General features: G+C 44.7%; 1 protein-coding gene and 1 pseudogene across 2 annotated transcripts; both read left to right on the forward strand.

Moving 5' to 3' along the window:
- Positions 1-2,259: 2,259 nt before the first annotated feature.
- On the forward strand, positions 2,260-5,417 carry LOC123186319 (cytochrome P450 72A15). 2 transcript variants are annotated; one of them, XM_044598102.1, is made up of 5 exons: positions 2,260-2,619; positions 2,758-2,978; positions 3,534-3,781; positions 3,920-4,304; positions 4,649-5,417. In XM_044598102.1, the coding sequence occupies exons 1-5, from the start codon at positions 2,313-2,315 to the stop codon at positions 5,072-5,074; spliced, it is 1,587 nt and encodes a 528-aa protein (XP_044454037.1). In that variant the 5' UTR covers positions 2,260-2,312; the 3' UTR covers positions 5,075-5,417. The 2 variants fall into 2 exon arrangements, with proteins under 2 accessions (XP_044454037.1, XP_044454035.1); XM_044598100.1 differs by having other exon boundaries at positions 3,534-4,304.
- A 16,895-nt stretch (positions 5,418-22,312) lies between these two features.
- Positions 22,313-25,416, forward strand: LOC123186320 (sucrose transport protein SUT5-like; annotated as a pseudogene).
- Positions 25,417-25,658: the final 242 nt, after the last annotated feature.

Below are 25,658 nucleotides of genomic sequence, written 5' to 3' on the forward strand. Positions count from 1 at the left end.
CTTTTGCATTTGTACGTAACTATTTTTCATTTATATTTTTTTCTTTACCCCCCTGTTATATACTACCATCTGCAACCAAGTCACACGCTGGTCTTTGAGATTCATCTGCTACAAATATATAGTTTACTTTTGAGTTCATTTTTAGTTACTACTTACTGGTATGATTCATGAATGCTTGCTAATGGTGACATGGTGGTTTTATATGTGTTTTTGTTAGTATTTTTTTCCAAGCTGACTTTTGTAACTGATTTTTACTTGAGTATCATGTAATTTCACTCGACTTGTTTTTTAAATGGGTTGCTTTTTCGGCCTAACTTTGCATGCACACTTTTGTAAGATAAGTCGTGATGCACGATGTTCTGTTTTGGATTTAGCTTACTTAATAAAGTAGAACTCACTGTTTTGCCTGTCTCCGAAAGAAAGATTCTTCTTCTCTAGTGTCATGGTTTGTGAGATAAATAATAGTTTTTCAGTGTCACTTTCTACAGTCTTTTTGATTTGTCAACAACCTTTTGTTTTATGACTGAATACAGTTTTAGGTTTGAGATCCAGAGCTACTTTGAGCATTTGGTTTTGTGGAACCATGTCAAGTAGATTTTTTTTTGTTTTATTATTGTTTAAGGTTTAGCTCTATTTATCTAGATAATTTGCTTATTGTTCATACTTTTCAGTTTTTTCAGTCTTCTCTAATTAAGCTTTGAATCCTAGTTGCTTAGTTAAATCAGTTTGACAATACATCTTCAAAGGGATATGGAAGAACTTTGTCTGTATGACCCAACTCAAGATCGGGCTGGATGTTCTACTCAGATTCCATAATAGGGCAGTGCTCAGTCCTCATTCATCTCAGTTATCATTCTTTAGTTAAAATCAGTTTCTCCTAGTTCTTCATTTTCTCATCCTTTTATTCAGTTTCTCTTTCTTAGTCTCTTAGTTCTTAGTTGTCAGTATTCAGTTTGTTTGCAGACAAGTTTTTAATCCTTCATTCTTTTATTTCTTTCTTTAGTGTATGTCTTCTTCAGTTTCCCTTCCTCAGTTTTTAGTATTTCCCTTTATTCAGTCAATATTCAGTTGCTCAGTTTTTGTCTTCAGAGAGTTTTCAATCTTTCTACATGTCTCACCTTACTACTTTACTCTTCATTTCCACTTGTGCAGTTACTTTATTATTTTCTCTCCTCATTCATCAGTCATTGTTCTACAATTTTGGTTTCCTTTGTTCTTTGTTATTTCCTTGTATGTTACATCTTGTAGCAGAGATGGTAGTAGAGATCATTTCTGTTGACAAACTCTCTGCTACAACTTTGCAAATGCCGGCAATGCGAAAGTGAAAATGTTGGTTATGAGTTTGAACCGATGGACCTGTCCATTAAGCCATGGAAACGTTCAGTATTTTGCTGAGTCCAAAATGCAGGTTGTCAACAGTATTTCTTAGTTGTCTGTCAGTATTCAGTTTGTTTGCATAACAAATCAGAGGAGCTTTGTGTTTCTTCTTCTATGTTCTTCAGTTATTTAGTTTGATGGTCTACTTCGTCAGTCTTCAATACATATTGTTTACTTTTTCAGTATTTTCATTGTTTAGTCTTCCGTTATTTCAGTTAGTCCATGATTTTTTTCAGTGAAGAGGCATCGCACAGTGGGGGCTGGAGCAGGGGAAGCTGCCACTCCTGCTGCTTCCTCTTCTACTCGCCTTACCTGCCTCGGCCGCCATCGGCTTTGCGGCATTCGGCAGGTTTCAGCCTATATCTTCAGTGCTCTCTTCTCTCAGTGTTCACAGTTAGACAAATCAGTGTTATGAACGCAGGTTTTAGAATGATCAGCACTGAGGGGTTGTCTGAATGTCCAGACAAAACTTTCTTAGAATGTTCAGTGATGAGAGAGGGGTTCTCATTGTTCCTCTATATCTTGAGCGTTATGTTCTTCACTGCTCATAGCAAAGACAAATAGAGGTTTTGTTAAAACATCCCTATAACGCAGTCCCAGCTAAGCCTGGGTGGCACACGACCATTTTTTGAGAAACACCAGGAAAATCATGCAGGACAAGTGCATTCCTTTGTTTTTTTTTGAGAAAAGGACAAGTGCATTCCTAACAGTCCCAATCAAAACCACGCGGTCGTATCAGATCGTCCAGCAGAGCCCATGGATTTGGTGAGATCCCGTGGGCTTCTCGTGCTGGTTCGCTGCTGTTTGACGGCGTGCTTTATTTGATCAAGCAATTATGGATGGTCATCATGACTATATCTCTGCCCGTCCTTGCTGCCTGCGTCCACACTCTCTGTCTTCAGTCTGACATTCACTTTGAGCGAGCGAGCGGAGGAATGGAGGAAGCCATGGCGATTCTGCGCGATGCTTCGCCGTGGAGCCTGCTCGCCGGCGCCGCGGCCATGGCGGCTCTGTGGTGGGCGGTCCGGATGCTCGAGTGGGTCTGGTGGGGCCCGAGGCGCATTGAACGGGCCCTGAGGGCGCAGGGCCTCGGGGGCACCCAGTACCGGCTCCTGAGAGGCGACATCAAGGAGGAGCAGCGGCTCATGAGAGCGGCCCTCTCCAAGCCCGTGCCAATGGACCGGCCGCACGACATAGTCCCGCGCGTTTCCCCTCTCCTCCACCGCGTCACGGAGCAGCACGGTATGTACCAGCGCCAGCCACCGCAACAATCTTTTCTGGTTGCGTGCTCCTTCTGATGTAGAAATGCCATTAGGTTATTACGCTCTTTGTTTCAGTGTCATGTTCGGCTCTTCTCATCATCTGTTGCTGAAATCACAGGGAAGGTTTCATTCACATGGTTTGGGCCATACCCAAGAATCACAATCAGTGATCCTGAGCTGGTTCGGCAAGTTCTGGCAAATAAATTTGGCCACTTCGATAAGACGAAGCTAGCCCGCCTTGCAAAGGTATTTATTGGCGGACTCGCAGTCCTTGACGGTGAAGAATGGGCCAAGCACAGAAGGATTATGAATCCAGCCTTTCATGCAGAAAAGCTCAAGGTAATACTACTGTATTATTTATTTCACTTCTTGTAAAAAAACTGTATTTCTTTTACTTTGAAAGATATTGTACTAGTCTTTGCTAAAAGAACTGGTATCTACACAGCATGATTCGTGTATCCAGTAAATATATCTAAATCAGACTCCAGATCACAATATCTAATCTAGAATTGGATCGATATAAATTCGGTGTCAAATCAGGTGGATATAATATAGTTTGTCAAGTTGCTCCCTATAAGGCTATAATCAGTAATTTCGTATCCAATGGAATTGCGAATTTGCTAGAAGCACTGTATGTAACTGTACTTTCTATCAAAAGGTCCTTTGGAGAAGATAAAAAGTTACTGTATTATAATAACTAATTACTGTAAATTGTAATACTAAAGTTATAAATAGCATGGGTTATATCAACTGGTTGGAATTTCCTTTGTGATGGATATGTCAGACATCCGAGGCAAAATACTAGTTACATCACATGATCGTAGGAAATTTAACTAACAAGGCAAAAAAAACCAAACCATTTCTCCCTGACCATTTACTTGGAATTGATTACAGCGGATGTTGCCAGCATTCTCTGCATCTTGCAGTGAACTAATTGACAGATGGGAGAATTTAGTCACTGTTTCCGTTGGAGCAATAGAGCTTGATGTTTGGTCGGAGTTCCAGGATTTATCAGGGGAAGTCATTTCAAGAGCTGCATTCGGTGTCACCAACGAAGAAGGCAGGCGGATTTTCCAACTTCAAGCCGAGCAAGCAGAGCGCCTTGTCCAATCTTTCCGGACTAATTACATCCCGGGCTTCTCGTATGATCCTCATTTTCCTTGTTATTTCGTTCCAAACAAACAAATATCATCTGTGGATTCCTGTGTTCCAGAATGTTTTCTCAATGAAATTTCTGTACCCATTTCTGAAACTAACCAACGGATATTTTCACCCTTCAGTCTCTTGCCGACAGAAAACAACAGAAGGATGAAGGCTATAAATACAGAGGTCAAAGCGATTCTAAGGGGGATAATAGAGAAGAGGCAGAAGTACATGAAGAATGGAGGGACTGACAAGGACGATCTGCTCGGCCTGCTACTAGAGTCAAACATGGATTACAGTGATGCCGATGGCAAAACAAACAAGGGGATGACCGTGGAAGATGTAATTGATGAATGCAAGTTGTTCTACTTTGCGGGAATGGAGACTACAGCCGTACTACTCTCATGGACAGTGGTGTTACTAAGCATGCACCCGGAGTGGCAGGATCGTGCCAGGGAGGAGGTTCTACAAGTATTTGGGAAGAACAAACCAGATTTAAATGGTCTTAGCCGCCTAAAAGTTGTGAGTACTTGCTAGCTTGTCAGTAACATGAGTTAGGCACTTACTCCCTCCGTTCCAAAATACTCCCTCTGTAAACTAATATAAGAGCGTTAGATCACTATTTTAGTATTCTAAACGCTCTTATATTAGTTTACCGAGGGAGTACAAGTCTTTTAGAGATTCCACTACAAACTACATACGGATGTATATAGACATACTTTAGAGTGTAGATTCACTCATTTTGCTCCGTATGTAGTCCGTAGTGGAATCTCTAAAAGGACTTATATTAAGGAACGGAGGGAGTAGATAATTGCAAGGTTCATGGCTTTTGATTCTGACATTTTTCTGCTAATTGTGTATGACAGGTTATGATGGTATTCAACGAGGTCCTGCGTCTGTACCCACCGGTGATGCTCATTAACCGCCGAACATACAAGAAGATAGAGCTTGGAGGCGTCACATACCCGCCGAATGTGATGCTTGCGCTGCAACTCATGTTCATCCACCGTGACCCTGCCATCTGGGGGGATGACGCCGGCGAGTTCAACCCGGGAAGGTTTGCCGAGGGCGTGTCCAAGGCAAGCAGGGACCCAGGGGCCTTCTTCGCCTTCAGCTCGGGGCCAAGGAACTGCATTGGTCAGAACTTCGCGCTGCTTGAGGCTAAGGTGGCCATCAGCATGATCCTGCAGCGGTTCTCTTTTGAGCTGTCGCCGACGTACATGCATGCGCCCTATGCCGTCCTTACACTGCACCCGCAGCACGGTGTTCCGGTCAGGCTGCACCGGCTCTGAACCGGTGATCAAAATGTATCTAGACCCGTCATTTTGATGTCAAAGAAAGTACTCCTCTGTAAAGAAATATAACAGCGTTTAGATCACTAAAGTAGTGATCTAAACGCTCTGATATTTCTTTAACGGAGGGAGCGCTGCATTGTCTGCACGCAGCTGTCAGGATAGTGTTTTCAGACAGTCCTTTATTCCCCTGGGTTTTAGGACATCTGGTTGAATCCTGAATCACAGCATCAATGCGTATATACTTTACTTCAGTTCAAAGTATAAAACTTGTAGCTGGGTACAAGTTGAAAAATTACTGCATGTTTGATGCTCCTCACTGCCCAGAGAATGTGTAGCATCGTCAGAGCTTCTTTGGCTCAATTTGAGCATAGTGTATTGTGCTGAAGAACGTTTTCTTCTTTTCCTTTTATTTTATGTTTTCTTTATTTTTTTCTTCCAAATTTTATGAAATTCTCATGGTTTTTTATTTCATGAAATTTCCTAAATTTGCGGATTACTACAAATTCATTTTTTAAACATTGATAACCATTTTAAAATTAGTGAACAGTTTTTACAAATTCGTGAACTTTTCAACTTCATGAACATTTGTTTTCAAATTCAAGATTTTTTTAATGGGCTGTGGGCCGCTACCTGTCCGTGTGAGAGGCAATTCCTGTTTCGATGCTACACCCGGTTTGGGCGGATTGACTCTGAGAGCGATCGAGGGGTCGCGGGCTCACACATACTGATGGGAAATCCTATGTGAGGCATAATGCGTCAAATTGTCGGTGTTTCACATGTACCAAGACACCGAGCGATCGATACTACGCGAGCCCATAGTGTGCGTAGAGATTTCAGTTTGGGGCAGGTTCCTACTTTGGTTATCCTCGTTTTAGGAAATTCATATTTATTTATTTTTATTTTTCCTGTTGTTGTTTTTATCATATTTCTTTGGTTTTTCCCTTTCAGCAAGTTTCCTTTTGAGAATGTTTTCTGAATTAAGAAAAAATCATGTTTCAAAAACTGTTTGGAAATTTCAAATAACGACTATGTTTAAAATATTGCTCGGAATTTCAGGAAAAAATTCTCACTTTAAAAAATTATTCACTAATTTAAAACTAGTTAATGTTTCAATTTTTTGAGGAATTCCAAAAAAGTATTCACGTTTTCAAATATTCTTTTGAGAATTTTGAAAAATATTAGGGAATTTCGAGAAATGTTTGAGCATTTGCAAAAAGTATTTGTATTTATCAATATTGTTCAAAATTTTAAAAATGTCCTCTTTCCGGAAAACACAATTCGAAAAACTTCAGGAATTTTCAGAAAATGACCCTGTTATAAAAAATCCCTATTACAAAACATGTTCGAAATTAAAAAAAACTAAAAATTTCCATAATTTTTAATATATTTTCCCAACATTTACTAAAAATGAAATAAAAATAGGAAAACCAGCTGCAACTGTAGTCCACTAGCGGCACTACTGGGCAGGCCCGGTCGTGCCCAGTAGTGGCGCCGCATTTTTTTTTGACACAAAAACTCGTCATTTTGGAGGCTCCTGCGTTGGCGAGGAGCTCGACCAACTAGGCTTAAAAGTAACTCTACCATATGCCTATGTAAACTTCTTATGGGCTTGTTCGGTTGAGGTGGATTTGAAGGGGATTGAGGAGGAATTAATCCCCTGCAAGCCAAAATCCCTGCAAATCCCCTCCAATCCACCTGGGGTTGGGATTAACCGAACAAAGCCTATAGCATTTCTTGCAGACCGTGTATATCCACCTGGTCCGTAAAATTTTGGGAACTATACAAATTTGGCCCTTTTTTTGATCCAGAACAGACCCCATACAGTGGCCCCGACCCGTAAACAATTTACAGTGGCCCGAAAAAAAACCATGCGTAGTATATATTCGGGTTTGCGGTCACGATACATGTCAAAAACCTATTCCCCCGCCGTTGCGATTCCCCCTCTCATTTCTCACCGCCAGCGACCTAATTCCGCCGTCCTGCCGCCCAACCCGCCATGATGTGTATGTGTGTGTGTGTGTGTGGAGGGGGGGGGGGGGGAGTGTGGAGCTCCGGCCTGCGTGGTGGCGACGACCCCGAGCGGAAGTGTTGTGTCGCTGCCGGCGTGGCGATCAAGCGTCCCGCATGGCGGTACACCAACCCAGGCCTTGAGCCGTCGTCGTCCCTTCTCCGCAGCGAGATGGAGAAGTACGACCGGCGGTAAGCTCGGCTTGCCTATGACGCGAGGAGCTCTTTGGGCTCGTCGCTTCTTCCGCTGAAAAGGGAGCCTGACGAGCTTAGCTTCCGCCACTCCGCGCCGTGAAGACGAAGCTGGAGGAGGAGGAGCGCCCGCGCTGCCGCGGCGTCGTCGGGCCCGAGGCGAATGCCATCAAAGCGGCACTTGCCGCGCACAACGCGCGTGAGCACAAAAGAGGCGAGGGCGCGTCGTCGGCGGGAGAAGGAGATCAACGCGCTCCTCTATGAGTAGGGGCTTGCCGCCGCGCGCGAGTTCGACGCCAAGCAGGCGGCATGGCGCCACGGAGCCGACGAGCAAGCTGAGATCTACATCGATCTAGGCTCTGATGACGACAAGTGAGCGCCGCCGCCGCAGCGTCGCTGCCTCTTGGCTAGTTTTAGGGTAGGATAATCAAACTATGAACCATGTACTGTGTTCTTTAATCTATGGATGATCAAACTATGCAACGTGTTCTTTATTTTGTCTGAAAATGCTTTTTTTATGGGTTCATTTGAGGGCTCTGTTCAGCCGCAACCCATTTTACCCCTCAAACCGGGGCGTTATTGGTCCTTATCCGTGCTTTAAAGGTTGCGGTTATAAAGAATGAGATGGTCCTAGGTGGTGTTTGGTTCTTTAGTCCTAGGACTTTTTCTAGTCCCTAGGATTTTCTGAAAAGACTTTTAAGGAGGTGCTTCTAATAACTTTTAGCAAAAAGTTTCACTCTGTTTGGTTTGCCAGGAAGTTTTTTTAGTCCCAACACAAAAAAATCCCTGGAACTAAACACCCCCTTAGTTTTTCGTACCCCATGAACATCCTCCCCCCACCTTCTCATGTGAATGGTGAGTTTGTTTCCTCCGCGAGCCTATGCTATGCTATGCTATGCTTGGAAGGTAATCATAAATATGATGAGCACGTGCTTATCCGCTCCGCGTAACTATGCTATATTTGGAAGGCAACCATGATCCGCTGCAGTGAATGAGGACCACGATCGCACGAATTATTGAGTAGTTCAAATACAAGGTGAGAGAGTGCCAAAGGCTAGCGTTGAGCGCTTTCATTCTTGAAGGACGTCGATATCCAACACACGTGTGGTATATTTAACATGCGCACATACATCGTGTGTGGTGTGAGCAGAAGGCAGTCCACATAGGTTGTGTGTGGACGGACATTAAAATTGCCCACACGTGTGGGGCGGCTACTTCGTGTCACACATTCAACAAGTATTGTTCATCTCCACCCTGCGCTTGTAGCACGAAGCAAAAATGCCCACACGTCCTAACGCAGCTACGTTAGGTACCCGCGGGATGACGATTTAGTTGCCATCCTGGTTGGCAGATGTAGTTATCCGGGATGACAAGTGTAGTTGTAAAAGCATGTCAACTCTATCTGTTTTGGTTGACTATATAGTTGCCGTGTCTAATTTATGATAGTTGCCACGTATAATCAAACCGTAGTTGTCGTGTGTGATTAACTACTTGTCACATATGGTCAAACAGTAGTTGTCATGTGTGTTTACCTAGTTGCCGCGTGTGGTCCAACCATAGTTGTCATGTATGGTTCATCACAATTGCCATGTGTGTTTATCTGATTGCCACGTACGCGCAACTGCAGTCGCCGTCTAGCAAACAATCACATTTGCCATGTGTTTACCTAGTTGCCACGTTTGTGTAACTGCAGTTGTCGTCCACAACGTAGGAGTATCGTGTGGGTGAAAAGCAGTTCGCTCACATGCGCATGGACTAGGTGGTGGCTGTGTGGGCAGAAAGTAGTCCGCCCACATAGCGCAGCTGTCAAACAGCGTGGTGCGGCCGTGTGGGCAAACTCCCCCACGTCCACACACCAAGTCCGTCCTACGTGGCATGTAAATTATGCCTCAATGTATCAAGATTCGTGCAAACTGCACTGGACGATAATCCACACGTATGGAGTGAGTTGCAAAACTGCCACACGTATAGGTGTTAATGTTTCCGTCCTTGAATCCCTTGCCAACGCACAGAGGCAAGCAAAGAATTCGTAAGATCTGAAGTGCCAAGTTCCCACGTATAAATATATGGTATTGTAATATTGTTGGAATATGTGTGTCTAGACCATGCATGTCTTTATAAGTAGTATCAAATAAAAATCAGTTATTGCCGCAAAAAAAATCAGTTATATATGCACCCCATTTGTTAATACTTAATATTAGAAGATGGTATATTTATACAGGAGCCTAATCTGTTATCCTTATCCAATATTTTCTTCATGGAGAGGAAAATCTTAATTGGATAAGTTTGACCCATCGAAGAATTAAATGCTAGTTCTAGGAAACAGGGATAGACGTGCGCAGGTAAATCTCTCCCGACCTTGCAAATTGGATAAGATCACCTCAATGTTTGAAAGGTTCATTTTCCTAGACAGACATAAACCATCTCCTGCGCGTTCCTGCCATCTATGGGTACCTTCTCGTCCGTTCCAGATGTAACTCCATTTTTCTACCCCAGTCTCGCGTCCTCACCTGAACAATACCCCCCGTAAATTACGGTTATTCAGTTAGCAGTAGCAGTTAAATTTTTAAGCTTATGCCTAGCCTTAAAATTAACTTTCGTAAGAAGTGAACCATGGTGCCAAACTGCCAATGATGAGGTGATTAAGTAGTATGCTGATTTGTTTGGTTGTAAATAAACCATTTCCTTATTAGTTCTCCTTGAGATATGAGGATTGGGCTGGGAGCTAAATATCTGAAAGGTTTGATGCCTGAAAAGGTAATGTTTGTTTCTATGAGGGGGAGAACTATCTCATTGAATGTTGTGCTATCCAACTTATCCATCCATCCCATTTCTAAGTTTCTGTTAAATAAAACCCTTTTGGAGAAATTACATAAGCACACGAGGAAACACCTTGGGAATTTTTAGTAACTAGAAAATCACCGTTTAGTCCAGCGAAGGAGGCTTTACACTGGTTTCCATGGGCCTTTTGCCCTTAGCTAATTGATGCATGTACAAATCCGCCAAATGCATGGAAGTATCACATTTCCTCGCAACGTGAGTCGTACAACCACACATGTATAGCAACCTTCAAAGGTGCTACCCTTGTCATTTCTCTTGAAATGACTATCGCCCTTTTGAGCTCCATTCGTATTCTGCTTCTCATCCCATTTACACTTTTCTTTACCACTGATGATATTGCCAAATTCTCATTGAAGAACTAACTGTGAAGAGCATTTCTTCACGAGATCCGCATCTAAAACCGCATTATTGTAGAATTTTAACTTCAAGTTGCCTTGGTGCACAACATAGTTGCATGCTTCGATAGACTCAAAGTCATGGAATTTGATGAATGCCCATTCCCTTTGCACTACAGGTATCATCACCACCCTGTGTTGATCACAACAAATTAGAGATCCCGAGCTATCAAGTTAATCTTGACATCCATCATTGAGGTCCGAAATTTGCTGTTGTCAATGGAAACCTCAGCAAAGTCTTTCTTCGATATGTCCAAACTATCCTGCATGAAATCTTCATGCCCATAATTATGTTGTAAAAAATGATTGGGCATCGACCAACGCATATCAATTTACAAATTGCCGATACATATACCTGAAGGAAATATGCCCTAGAGGCAATAATAAAGTTATTATTTATTTCCTTATATCATGATAAATGTTTATTATTCATGCTAGAATTGTATTAACCGGAAACATAATACATGTGTGAATACATAGACAAACAGAGTGTCACTAGTATGCCTCTACTTGACTAGCTCGTTAATCAAAGATGGTTATGTTTCCTAACCATGAACAAAGAGTTGTTATTTGATTAACGAGGTCACATCATTAGTTGAATGATCTGATTGACATGACCCATTCCATTAGCTTAGCACCCGATCGTTTAGTATGTTGCTATTGCTTTTCTTCATGACTTATACATGTTCCTATGACTATGAGATTATGCAACTCCCGTTTACCGGAGGAACACTTTGTGTGCTACCAAACGTCACAACGTAACTGGGTGATTATAAAGGAGCTCTACAGGTGTCTCCAATGATAGATGTTGGGTTGACGTATTTCGAGATTAGGATTTATCACTCCGATTGTCAGAGAGGTATCTCTGGGCCCTCTCGGTAATGCACATCACATAAGCCTTGAAAGCATTACAACTAATATGTTAGTTGTGAGATGATGTATTATGGAACGAGTAAAGAGACTTGCCGGTAACGAGATTGAACTAGGTATTGGATACCGACGATCGAATCTCGGGCAAGTAACATACCGATGACAAAGGGAACAACGTATGTTGTTATGCGGTCTGACCGATAAAGATCTTCGTAGAATATGTAGGAGCCAATATGGGCATCCAGGTCCCGCTACTGGTTATTGACCGGAGACGTGTCTCGGTCATGTCTACGATGACAGTTATTATGAGTTTATGCATTTTGATGTACCGAAGGTTGTTCGGAGTCCCGGATGTGATCACGGACATGACGAGGAGTCTCGAAATGGTTGAGACATAAAGATTGATATATTGGAAGCCTATATTTGGATATCGGAAGTGTTCCGGGTGAAATCGGGATTTTACCGGAGTACCGGGAGGTTACCGGAACCCCCCCGGGAGCCATATGGGCCTTCATGGGCCTTAGTGGAAAGGAGAAAGGGGCAACCCAAGGTGGCCGCGTGCCTCCCCCTTCCCTAGTCCTATTAGGACTAGGAGAGGTGGCCGGCCCCCCCTCTCTATCTTTCCCCCCTTGAGGATTCCTATTCCAACTAGGATTGGGGGGGGGGAATCCTACTCCCAAAGGGAGTAGGACTCCTCCTGGCGCGCCCCAAGGCTGGCCGCACCTCTCCCCCCTTGCTCCTTTATATACAGGGGCAGGGGGCACCTCTAGACACACAATTGATCCCGGTGATCGTTCCATAGCCGTGTGCGGTGCCCCCTGCCACCATATTCCAGCTCGATCATATTGTAGCGGTGCTTAGGCGAAGCCCTGCGACGGTAGAACATCAAGATCGTCACCACGCCGTCGTGCTGACGGAGCTCTTCCCCGACGCTTTGCTGGATCGGAGCCCGGGGATCGTCATCGAGCTGTACGTGTGCTAAGAACTCGGAGGTGCCGGAGTAACGGTGCTTGGATCGGTCGGATCGGGAAAACGTACGACTACTTCCTCTATGTTGTGTGATCGCTTCCGCAGTCGGTCTGCGTTGGTACGTAGACAACACTCTCCCCTCTCGTTGCTGTGCATCACCATGATCTTGCGTGTGCGTAGGAAATTTTTTGAAATTACTACGTTCCCCAACAGTGACATCCGAGCCTAGGTTTTATGGTTTGATGTTATTTGCACGAGTAGAACACAAGTGAGTTGTGGGCGATATAAGTCATACTGCCTACCAGCATGTCATACTTTGGTTCGGCGGTATTGTTGGACGAGACGACCCAGACCAACATTACGCGTACGCTTACGCGAGACCGGTTCCCCCGACGTGCTTTGCACACAGGTGGCTTGCAGGCGACTGTCTCTCCAACTTTAGTTGAACCAAGTGTGGCTACGCCCGGTCCTTCCGAAGGTTAAAACGGAGTCTATTTGACAAACTATCGTTGTGGTTTTGATGCGTAGGTGAGATTGGTTCTTGCTTAAAGCCCGTAGCAGCCACGTAAAACTTGCAACAACAAAGTAGAGGACGTCTAACTTGTTTTTGCAGGGCATGTTGTGATGTGATATGGTCAAGGCATGATGCTAAATTTTATTGTATGAGATGATCATGTTTTGTAACCGAATTATCGGCAACTGGCAGGAGCCATATGGTTGTCGCTTTATTGTATGCAATGCAATCGCGATGTAATGCTTTACTTTATCACTAAGCGGTAGCGATAGTCGTGGAAGCATAAGATTGGCGAGACAACAATGATGCTACGATGGAGATCAAGGTGTCGCGCCGGTGACGATGGTGATCATGACGGTGCTTCAGAGATGGAGATCACAAGCACAAGATGATGATGGCCATATCATATCACTTATATTGATTGCATGTGATGTTTATCTTTTTATATGCATCTTATCTTGCTTTGATTGACGGTAGCATTATAAGATGATCTCTCACTAAATTATCAAGAAGTGTTCTCCCTGAGTATGCACCGTTGCCAAAGTTCGTCGTGCCCAGACATCACATGATGATCGGGTGTGATAAGCTCTACGTCCATCTACAACGGGTGCAAGCCAGTTTTGCACACGCAGAATACTCAGGTTAAACTTGACGAGCCTAGCATATGCAGATATGGCCTCGGAACACGGAGACCGAAAGGTCGAGCGTGAATCATATAGTAGATATGATCAACATAACAATGTTCACCATTGAAAACTACTCCATCTCACATGATGATCAGTTATGGTTTAGTTGATTTGGATCACGTAATCACTTAGAAGATTAGAGGGATGTCTATCTAAGTTGGAATTCTTAAGTAATTTGATTAATTGAACTTAAACTTATCATGAACTTAGTACCTGATAGTATCTTGCTTGTTTATGTTGATTGTAGATAGATGGCTCGTGCTGTTGTTCCGTTAAATTTTAATGCGTTCCTTGAGAAAGCAAAGTTGAAAGATGATGGTAGCAATTATACGGACTGGGTCCGTAACTTGAGGATTATCCTCATTGCTGCTCAGAAAAATTACATCCTGGAAGCACCGCTGGGTGCCAGGCCTGCTGCTGGAGCAACACCAGATGTTATGAACGTCTGGCAGAGCAAAGCTGATGACTACTCGATAGTTCAGTGTGCCATGCTTTATGGCTTAGAATCTGGACTTCAACGACGTTTTGAACGTCATGGAGCATATGAGATGTTCCAGGAGTTGAAGTTAATATTTCAAGCAAATGCCCGGATTGAGAGATATGAAGTCTCCAATAAGTTCTATAGCTGCAAGATGGAGGAGAACAGTTCTGTCAGTGAGCATATACTCAAAATGTCTGGGTATAATAATCACTTGATTCAATTGGGAGTTAATCTTCCGGATGATTGCGTCGTTGACAGAATTCTCCAATCACTGCCACCAAGCTACAAGAGCTTCGTGATGAACTATAATATGCAAAGGATGAACAAGACTATTCCCGAGCTCTTCGCAATGCTGAAAGCTGCGGAGGTAGAAATCAAGAAGGAGCATCAAGTGTTGATGGTTAACAAGACCACTAGTTTCAAGAAAAAGGGCAAAGGGAAGAAGAAGGGGAACTTCAAGAAGAACAGCATGCAAGTTGCTGCTCAGGAGAAGAAACCCAAGTCTGGACCTAAGCCTGAAACTGAGTGCTTCTACTGCAAGCAGACTGGTCACTGGAAGCGGAACTGCCCAAGTATTTGGCGGATAAGAAGGATGGCAAGGTGAACAAAGGTATATGTGATATACATGTTATTGATGTGTACCTTACTAGAGCTCGCAGTAGCACCTGGGTATTTGATACTGGTTCTGTTGCTAATATTTGCAACTCGAAACAGGGACTACGGAATAAGCGGGCACTGGCAAAGGACGAGGTGACGATGCGCGTGGGAAACGGTTCCAAAGTCGATGTGATCGCGGTCGTCACGCTACCTCTACATCTACCTTCGGGATTAATATTAGACCTAAATAATTGTTATTTGGTGCCAGCGTTGAGCTTGAACATTATATCTGGATCTTGTTTGATGCGAGACGGTTATTCATTTAAATCAGAGAATAATGGTTGTTCTATTTATATGAGTAATATCTTTTATGGTCATGCACCTTTGAAGAGTGGTCTATTTTTGATGAATCTCGATAGTAGTGATACACATATTCATAATGTTGAAGCCAAAAGATACAGAGTTGATAATGAAAGTGCAACTTATTTGTGGCACTGTCGTTTAGGTCATATCGGTGTAAAGCGCATGAAGAAACTCCATACTGATGGACTTTTGGAACCACTTGATTATGAATCACTTGGTACTTGCGAACCGTGCCTCATGGGCAAGATGACGAAAACACCGTTCTCCGGTACTATGGAGAGAGCAACAGATTTGTTGGAAATCATACATACCGATGTATGTGGTCCGATGAATATTGAGGCTCGTGGCGGATATCGTTATTTTCTCACCTTCACAGATGACTTAAGCAGATATGGGTATATCTACTTAATGAAACATAAATCTGAAACATTTGAAAAGTTCAAAGAATTTCAGAGTGAAGTTGAAAATCATCGTAACAAGAAAATAAAGTTTCTACGATCTGATCATGGAGGAGAATATTTGAGTTACGAGTTAGGTGTACATTTGAAAAATTATGGAATAGTTTCGCAACTCACACCACCCGGAACACCACAGCGTAATGGTGTGTCCGAACGTCGTAATCGTACTTTACTAGATATGGTGCGATCTATGATGTCTCTTACTGATTTACCACTATCGTCTTGGGGTTATGCTTTAGAGACGGCCACATTCACGTTAAATAGGGCACCATCAAAATCCGTTGAGACGACGCCTTATGAACTGTGGTTTGGCAAGAAACCAAAGTTGTCGTTTCTTAAAGTTTGGGGCTGCGATGCTTATGTGAAAAAGCTTCAACCTGATAAGCTCGAATCCAAATCGGAGAAATGTGTCTTCATAGGATACCCAAAGGAGACTGTTGGGTACACCTTCTATCACAGATCCGAAGGCAAGACATTCGTTGCTAAGAATGGATCCTTTCTAGAGAAGGAGTTTCTCTCGAAAGAAGTGAGTGGGAGGAAAGTAGAACTTGACGAGGTAACTGTACCTGCTCCTTTATTGGAAAGTAGTACATCACAGAAAACCGTTTCTGCGACACCTACACCAATAAGTGAGGAAGCTAATGATGATGATCATGAAACTTCAGATCAAGATACTACTGAACCTCATAGATCAACCGGAGTAAGATCCGCGCCAGAGTGATACGGTAATTTTGTTCTGGAAATCATGCTACTAGATCATGATGAACCTACGAACTATGAAGAAGCGATGGTGAGCCCAGATTCCGCAAAGTGGCTTGAAGCCATGAAATCTGAGATGGGATCCATGTATGAGAATGAAGTATGGACTTTGGTTGACTTGCCCGATGATCGGCAAGCAATTGAAAATAAATGGATCTTCAAGAAGAAGACTGACGCTGATGGTAATGTTACTGTCTACAAAGCTCGACTTGTCGCAAAAGGTTTTCGACAAGTTCAAGGGGTTGACTACGATGAGACCTTCTCACCCGTAGCGATGCTTAAGTCTGTCTGAATCATGTTAGCAATTGCCGCATTTTATGATTATGAAATTTGGCAGATGGATGTCAAAACTGCATTCCTGAATGGATTTCTGGAAGAAGAGTTGTATATGATGCAACCGGAAGGTTTTGTCGATCCAAAGGGAGCTAACAAAGTGTGCAAGCTTCAACGATCCATTTATGGACTGGTGCAAGCCTCTCGGAGTTGGAATAAACATTTTGATAGTGTGATCAAAGCATTTGGTTTTATACAGACTTTCGGAAAAGCCTGTATTTACAAGAAAGTGAGTGGGAGCTCTGTAGCATTTCTGATATTATATGTGGATGACATATTGCTGATTGGAAATGATATAGAATTTCTGAATAGCATAAAGGGATAAGAGTTTTTCAATGAAAGACCTCGGTGAAGCTGCTTACATATTAGGAATAAAAATCTATAGAGATAGATCAAGACGCTTAATTGGACTTTCGCAAAGCACATACCTTGACAAGATTTTAAAGAAGTTCAAAATGGATCAAGCAAAGAAAGGGTTCTTACCTGTGTTACAAGGTGTGAAGTTGAGTCAGACTCAATGCTCGACCACTGCAGAAGATAGAGAGAAAATGAAAGATGTTCCCTATGCTTCAGCCATAGACTCTATCATGTATGCAATGTTGTGTACCAGACCTGATGTGTGCCTTGCTATAAGTTTAGCAGGGAGGTACCAAAGTAATCCAGGAGTGGATCACTGGACAGCAATCAAGAACATCCTGAAATACCTGAAAAGGACTAAGGATATATTTCTCGTATATGGAGGTGACAAAGAGCTCACCGTAAAAGGTTACGCTGATGCAAGCTTTGACACTGATCCGGACGATTCTAAATCGCAAACCGGATACGTGTTTACATTAAACGGTGGAGCTGTCAGTTGGTGCAGTTCTAAACAAAGCGTCGTAGCGGGATCTACATGTGAAGCGGAATACATAGCTGCTTCGGAAGCAGCGAACGAAGGAGTCTGGATGAAGGAGTTCATATCCGATCTAGGTGTCATACCTAGTGCATCGGGTCCAATGAAAATCTTTTGTGACAATACTGGTGCAATTGCCTTGGCAAAGGAATCCAGATTTCACAAAAGGACCAAACACATCAAGAGACGCTTCAATTCCATCCGGGATCTAGTCCAGGTGGGAGACATAGAGATTTGCAAGATACATACGGATCTGAATGTTGCAGACCCATTGACTAAGCCTCTTCCACGAGCAAAACATGATCAGCACCAAAGCTCCATGGGTGTTAGAATCATTACAGTGTAATCTAGATTATTGACTCTAGTGCAAGTGGGAGACTGAAGGAAATATGCCCTAGAGGCAATAATAAAGTTATTATTTATTTCCTTATATCATGATAAATGTTTATTATTCATGCTAGAATTGTATTAACCGGAAACATAATACATGTGTGAATACATAGACAAACAGAGTGTCATTAGTATGCCTCTACTTGACTAGCTCGTTAATCAAAGATGATTATGTTTCCTAACCATGAACAAAGAGTTGTTATTTGATTAACGAGGTCACATCATTAGTTGAATGATCTGATTGACATGACCCATTCCATTAGCTTAGCACCCGATCGTTTAGTATGTTGCTATTGCTTTTCTTCATGACTTATACATGTTCCTATGACTATGAGATTATGCAACTCCCGTTTACCAGAGGAACACTTTGTGTGCTATCAAACGTCACAACGTAACTGGGTGATTATAAAGGAGCTCTACAGGTGTCTCCAATGGTAGATGTTGGGTTGGCGTATTTCGAGATTAGGATTTGTCACTCCGATTGTCGGAGAGGTATCTCTGGGCCCTCTCGGTAATGCACATCACATAAGCCTTGCAAGCATTACAACTAATATGTTAGTTGTGAGATGATGTATTACGGAACGAGTAAAGAGACTTGCCGGTAACGAGATTGAACTAGGTATTGGATACAGACGATCGAATCTCGGGCAAGTAACATACCGATGACAAAGGGAACAACGTATGTTGTTATGCGGTCTGACCGATAAAGATCTTCGTAGAATATGTAGGAGACAATATGGGCATCCAGGTCCCGCTATTGGTTATTGACCGGAGACGTGTCTCGGTCATGTCTACATTGTTCTCGAACCGTAGGGTCCGCACGCTTAACGTTACGATGACAGTTATTATGAGTTTATGCATTTTGATGTACCAAAGGTTGTTCGGAATCCCGGATGTGATCACGGACATGACGAGGAGTCTCGAAATGGTCGAGACATAAAGATTGATATATTGAAAGCCTATATTTGAATATCGGAAGTGTTCCGGGTGAAATCGGGATTTTACCGGAGTACCGGGAGGTTACCGGAACCCCCCCGGGAGCCATATGGGCCTTCATGGGCCTTAGTGTAAAGGAGAAAGGGGCAGCCCAAGGTGGCCGCGCGCCTCCCCCCTATCCTAGTCCTATTAGGACTAGGAGAGGTGGCCGGCCCCCCTCTCTCTCTTTCCCCCCTTGAGGATTCCTATTCCAACTAGGATTGGGGGGGGGGGGAATCCTACTCCCAGAGGGAGTAGGACTCCTCCTGGCGCGCCACAAGGCTGGCCGCACCTCTCCCCCCTTGCTCCTTTATATACAGGGGCAGGGGGCACCTCTAGACACATAATTGATCCCGGTGATCGTTCCATAGCCGTGTGCGGTGCCCCCTGCCACCATATTCCACCTCGATCATATTGTAGCGGTGCTTAGGCGAAGCCCTGCGACGGTAGAACATCAAGATCGTCACCACGCCGTCGTGCTGACGGAACTCTTCCCCGACGCTTTGCTGGATCGGAGCCCGGGGATCGTCATCGAGCTGTACGTGTGCTAAGAACTCGAAGGTGCCGGAGTAACGGTGCTTGGATCGGTCGGATCGGGAAAACGTACGACTACTTCCTCTACGTTGTCTGATCGCTTCCGCAGTCGGTCTGCGTTGGTACGTAGACTACACTCTCCCCTCTCGTTGCTGTGCATCATCATGATCTTACGTGTGCATAGGAATTTTTTTGAAATTACTACGTTCCCCAACAATACCTTGATACACAATGCACTTACCGTACACTAAATTAGTGTCAGAACACATATGCATAAAAACTAGATAGCTAAAAGCTAAGCAGAAAAGAAAAACTAGTATTGACCGAAAACGGGACACCCCAAACTAGTGGGTGAGACCATATCTGTCTTTTTGTTCCTTTTATTCTTTTTTTTAAATCCAACTGATGTCGATTTTTTGTCTTTGGTCGTATCCTATACGACCATTTGGCTTAGCCCGATCGATGGTGCTTTAGTAGATTGCGGGTGCCTTCGCATGGGATTTAAAAACCTTTTGGTCGGCTCATCCAAATAACAGTGGAGGTGGATCGTTAAGGTGAACCCCTTTCGAACCGCTACACTTGATCCCATTGAGCCACTCCACCTGATCTGCTTATCCACCATCTCGATCAACGATAATAAGAGTAACGGGATGATTAATAGTGCTGAAAACACCAAACTTTGGGTTAAACTACAAAGTGCACGAGTCTGTCTGCTCTTGTATAAAATGTCGTAAGCCAGAAGGTTAATCTACAAAGTTCTGTTTTTTTGACCATCAAAACGTATCTCTTTCTTCATTGGCATAAATCGTTACATCATTAACCAAAAGAGATACAATTGAGGGGGTGGAAGTTCAATCTAAGGAACTAGCTTCATCGAACTTTGCTGGGCAATAGCGTTCGCCTCATGAAAGTCATGTTCGAACACCACTTTGGCAAATTCTGAAGTCATGAAATAACAATCATCAAGTATTGATGTTGCACTTCCTGTTATCTGCATGTCATTGTTCATGGCTTCATAAATATTTCTGACTTCGGTGGCCTGGGTCAACGTCACCGTGTGTCATGTCGAAGCAGGGGGGTGTCACCGCTGGGAGGGGGCTTGCCGCGCCTTGGTCGGTTGTGCCACAGTTAAGCGGGGAGAATGGATCACCTCCTCTATCGACGTGCACTAACGGTCACTGGTTCGTCCGCCTTTTTCTCCTTCCCCCCTTCTCTTATAATGCAAGGAAAGGAAGAGACATGATATCTGCCCGTCGGGTTACACATGTGGAGATTTTCTAATATCTTTTTTGAACATGGTACAGACGCAAGTGCTCATATATATGTGTATACACTCACCCCTATGAATGCACAAACGCACACCCTACCCCTATGAGCACCTCCGAGAGACCGAGCCGGCATATCATCTTGAGGTTTTACAAAGTCATCGTAGGCGCCGCGTAGACGACGGGAACACATCTCCTCCCACTGAACACGTATAGCCAAAAATCCTAAAATAATGCGAGCACCAGGACTTGAATCCTTGATGGTCTGAGGATACCACTGTACACGTAACCATCCAATCATACGTTGGTTCGCGGAGATTCCCTAATTGGCGTGTGTTAATTGCTTTATAACAAAAACACCATCTATCTAGTCAAAGAATCAGATAATATATGCACCAATGTTAAATCACATTGGTCTCTAATAGATATAACATTTCAAATAAGGTCAACTTATAAATATACAACTGACGTGACATGTCACCTATCATTAGCAACAATAATTTTACTAAAATGCACCCTCGTGCTTGACCTGGTGAGCATAACCGCACGCCCGCAACTTCCCCGCCACACTTGGATTTGAAACATGTTGCATGAACTTGTACAAGTGCTAAAATCCATCATTTGGTAGGATAATTTCTTCCTAAAAAAAGTTGGTTTTGCTCTCGATCTTTTCTAGAAGGTTTATTTTTGTGAAATCTTCATCGTTAAGAAACAAGCTGGTCCAACAATTTTTTTTTTGATTCACAACATACTGTTGGCAAAATAGCTTGATTCGCCATGTAAAGTTATGTCGTTGAGAGTTGGTGAGGATGGTGGCAGAGATAGCTAAGCCAATGGTAAGAAAATATTAATGTATTAATGATAAATCACACCTGTCTCCAACCGGTATAATTATTATGGACGGTTGTGACAAATGAGCGAATGCAAAGCCAACTCATACATACGACACCATAGTCAACGACCATAATTAGCTACCCGCAAAAAAAACCGACCATAATTAGCTTTTCACATATAGCGTACCCTCACTCACCATGTAAAGTCATGTCGCTAAGGGTTGGTGGACCCAGTTGTCCGGTGGCAAAGACAAAGCTAACTTAGTGGTAATTCTTTTTAATATATTAATGGTAAATCGCACCTGTCTCCAACCAGTGCAATTATCTTGAACGGTGGGAACAAATGAGTAGACAAATAGCCCAATTGCCCAGTGGCAGAGACAGCCAAGCCAATGCTAATAAAATATTAACGTATTAATGAAAAATCACACTTGTTTCCAACCCGTATAATTATTAAGGACGGTTGCGACAAATGAGCGGATACAAGGCCAACTCATACATACAATGCCATAGTGAATGATCATAATTAGTTTTCCACATTTAGCATGCCCTCACTCACCATGTAAAGTCATGTCGCCAAGAGTTAGTGGACCCAATTGTCTGATGGCAAAGACACAGCTAAGCCAGTAGTTAAAAAATATTGATGTATTAACGATAAATCACGCGTGTCTTCCAACCGGTGCAATTATCATGGACGGTGGGGACAAACGAGCGGATAAGGCCAACAACTCATACATACAACACCATAGTCAATGGCCATAATTGGCTTCCATATATACCCACCGTCCAACCTCCCAATATGTACTCCTTCAGCAAGAAACGAATAAATGGTAAGATGGTAATACTCCGAGCAGATAAAACCACACGGACGGAGCCATCCGCGCGTGCCACTGCGCGTGGGCCAGCCGCCATTAACCCCACGCGCAAGGGATTTGCGCCGCGTCCTCTTTAAAACCCCCCTTCAACCTCGGGCTTTGCTCGTCCGTCCCATCCATCTCCGTCTCTCGCTTCGCCCCCCTGCTCCTTTCCGCCCAACGCCCGCTTGTCTTCCCGTAGAGCCAGCAGTTGTCGCGCCTCGGCCATGGAGGACGGCCGGAGCGACGCCAAGGAGGCCAGCATGGTCGAGCTGGCCTTGTCCTTGGAGAAGGTCCGCCAGATCGAGGGCGGCGGCGACAATGCCGACGGCCAGAAGAAGCTGTGGGGGCTCCTCCGTCTGTTCATGGCCTGCATGGTCTCCGGCGGCATCCAGTACGGCTGGGCGCTGCAGCTCTCCCTCCTCTCGCCCTACTCCCAGGTACGTAGATGCTGCTGGTTAATTTCCCCTTGTTGAGCTCCTACATCCCCTTTGTTACATCTTTTTCCTCGATGTTCTTGCTGCCGTGATTGTTTTTCTCTGATATCTCGTGTTCATCTTTGGGTTGCAGACGCTTGGGATTCCCCACCAGTACGTTTCCCTAACCTGGATTTGCGGTCCCATCGCTGGATTTGTGGTGAGTTTTCCTGCGATTTCATCCCCATAACCAGTTTCCTTTTTCTTCCTTCCGTTTCCTTTTCAAAGTTCGGTGAAAAAAAATAAGAGAATTTGTTGTTAAGGCACGGAATCTTGAAAATCTGAAACTACCACGCAAATCTGCTGAAAATATTCACGTAGTAAAAGGGTAATGGACCGATCGTTTTCATATCTGCTCATTATTCCCCGGCTACCAAACCCCATGCACTAAAAAGGAAAGGGCTAAAAATGGCATTAATAATTAATTAATTAATTTGTAAATCGGTTCGCCATGGCCAGGTGCAACCCATCGTCGGCTACTACAGCGACCGGTGCACCGCCAGGATGGGCCGGCGGCGGCCCTTCATCCTCGTCGGATGCCTCATAATCTGCGTCTCGGTAAGTCACCAAATTAATCACCTTCTTTCCTTCTTCTTCGAGCTGCCAATCGGTCTTTAATTTTGCTGACGCCGTCGATTAATTGTGCTGATTGGCCCAAACGTGCAGGTGCTCCTCATTGGCTTCTCTGCGGACATCGGGCGCGCGCTCGGCGACACCAAGGAGCACTGCAGCGTGAGTACGGGCCCACGATGGGCCGCCGCCGCCATCTACATTGTTGGCTTCTGGTTCCTCGACTTCGCCAACAACACCGTCCAGGGGCCGGCTCGTGCCATGATGGCCGATCTTTCCGGTGAGCGTTCACCTCAGCTCAAGCTCCGCCTTCCTTCGACGTCGATGTTTCTTGTCATGTATACTGATCAGAGGAGCTCGATTGGGTGCAGCTGGGAACCATGGCCCCAACGTCGGCCAGGCGGTCTTCTGCCTCTGGATGGCCATCGGCAACGTCCTCGGCTACACGGCCGGCGCCAACGGCAAGTGGCACGAGTAAGTTCTTTTCTTCTTCTTCTTCTTCTTCTCTCTTCCCGGCGTGGACGGACCGACTGACTGACGCCGTTGGTTGCAGGTGGTTCCCTTGGCTGAAATCTTCGGCGTGCTGCGACGCGTGCGCAAACCTCAAGGGCGCCTTCCTCACCGCTGTGATCCTCATCGTCATCAGCATGACGGTCACCATGTACCTCGCCGGCGAGAAGCAGCTCGACAAGGCCGACGTGCAGGCCGCCTCCGGCCGCGGGTGCTTCTCCGCCTTCGGCGACCTCTTCAAGAGCTTGAGGAACCTTCCCCCTTCCATGTTCAAAGTGCTCGCCGTCACGGCCATTACCTGGGTACGTACTATAGCTGCACTGCACGCCGATCGTCCTCATGCCATGCACCCGTCGGTCCAACACCAGTTGATCTGACTGACATTGTCCTGCATGCCGCTCTGTTTTGTTTTTCTTCAGCTCGCCTGGTTCCCCTTCTTCCAGTACGACACCGACTGGATGGGCCGGGAGATCTACCACGGCGTGCCGCAGGGCCCCAAGTCGTCCGTCTACGACGCCGGCGTCCGCGAGGGCGCCATCGGCCTGCTCCTCAGCTCCATCACCCTCGGGGCCACCTCCTTCCTCATCCCCAAGCTCTGCCGCAAGCTCACGTCCAAGGTCGTCTGGTCCATCAGCAACTTCATGGTGTTCGGCATCATGACGGCGATGGTCGTCGTCGGCCTGATCTCCACCAAGGGGTACAACGTTGCCCTGACCGCCAACCTCACCGGGCCCGACCCCTAGCTCAAGGCCATCGCGCTCACGCTCTTCGCGCTCATCGGAATCCCGCAGGCCGTGAGTCCACGCGCACCATGCCTCCTGCTGCTGATCTAATTTGATCTGCTTTAATTTGCACGCCCACTGATCGACTGTTCTTTTCCAAAATGCTGTTCGTGCAGGTACTGTTCAGTGTGCCATGGGCTGTTGCTTCTGAAGTCGTTGCCGCGGAGGAGGATGATGGCCAAGGCCAAGGCCAAGGCCTCGCCATTGGTGTCCTCAACATTGCCATCGTCGTGCCGCAGGTTTTCAATCTATTGGCATGGCAACTCGATCGTCAGGCTGTTTGTTAATCGGGGCCTGACTTTTAACCTATTTCTTTTTCATTGCCCTTTGTGCAGCTGATCATCGCGCTCACCGCCGGCCCCATCGACAAGGCCTTCGGGAAGGACAACACGCCGGCGTTCGGCATTGGCGGCGCCTTCGCCTTCATCTGCGCCATCCTGGCGCTCATCCTGCTGCCCAAAACAAGGGGCAATTCCAACGCCGCCGTCATGGCCGGAGGGCACTGATATGGCGATACATCATGAGGAGAGAGTTGTTCTCCAGCTAGCTGATATTGATATATATATGTGAGCCGAGGTCGTGTTTTTTTGTTTTTCCTTTCCACCGCCGTTTGTTCATTCGTCGCGTGCTTTTAGCTGGGAGTGCAGTGGTAGAGCACGAGACGAGTTCCCTGGTCGCAATGTTTTTAGCTGTTCTGGGAACCTCTTGAAAAAATTAAGTGAGATGAACATTGGTAATCTGCACCGATTTAATATATTAATTGCACGTCATGGAGAGTAATCTCCTGACATTATTATAGAGTACTCATTATTATATTTTGTTTGCTGAAACGTGTCTCAAACTCTGGCACCGTCTACCCTCATGTCCCTAAAAATAAGGCTACTCCCTCCTTCCATCTATATAGGATCTAATGCGTTTTTTGAGACTAACTTTGACCAAATATTAGAGCAATAATATATGACATGCAACTTACACAAAGCACACCGTTAAATTCGTGTGTGAAAGGACTTTTCAATGATATAATTTTCACATTGT

The sequence above is a fragment of the Triticum aestivum genome, chromosome 2A (genome assembly GCF_018294505.1).
Source record: "Triticum aestivum cultivar Chinese Spring chromosome 2A, IWGSC CS RefSeq v2.1, whole genome shotgun sequence".
Lineage (NCBI taxonomy): Eukaryota > Viridiplantae > Streptophyta > Magnoliopsida > Poales > Poaceae > Triticum > Triticum aestivum.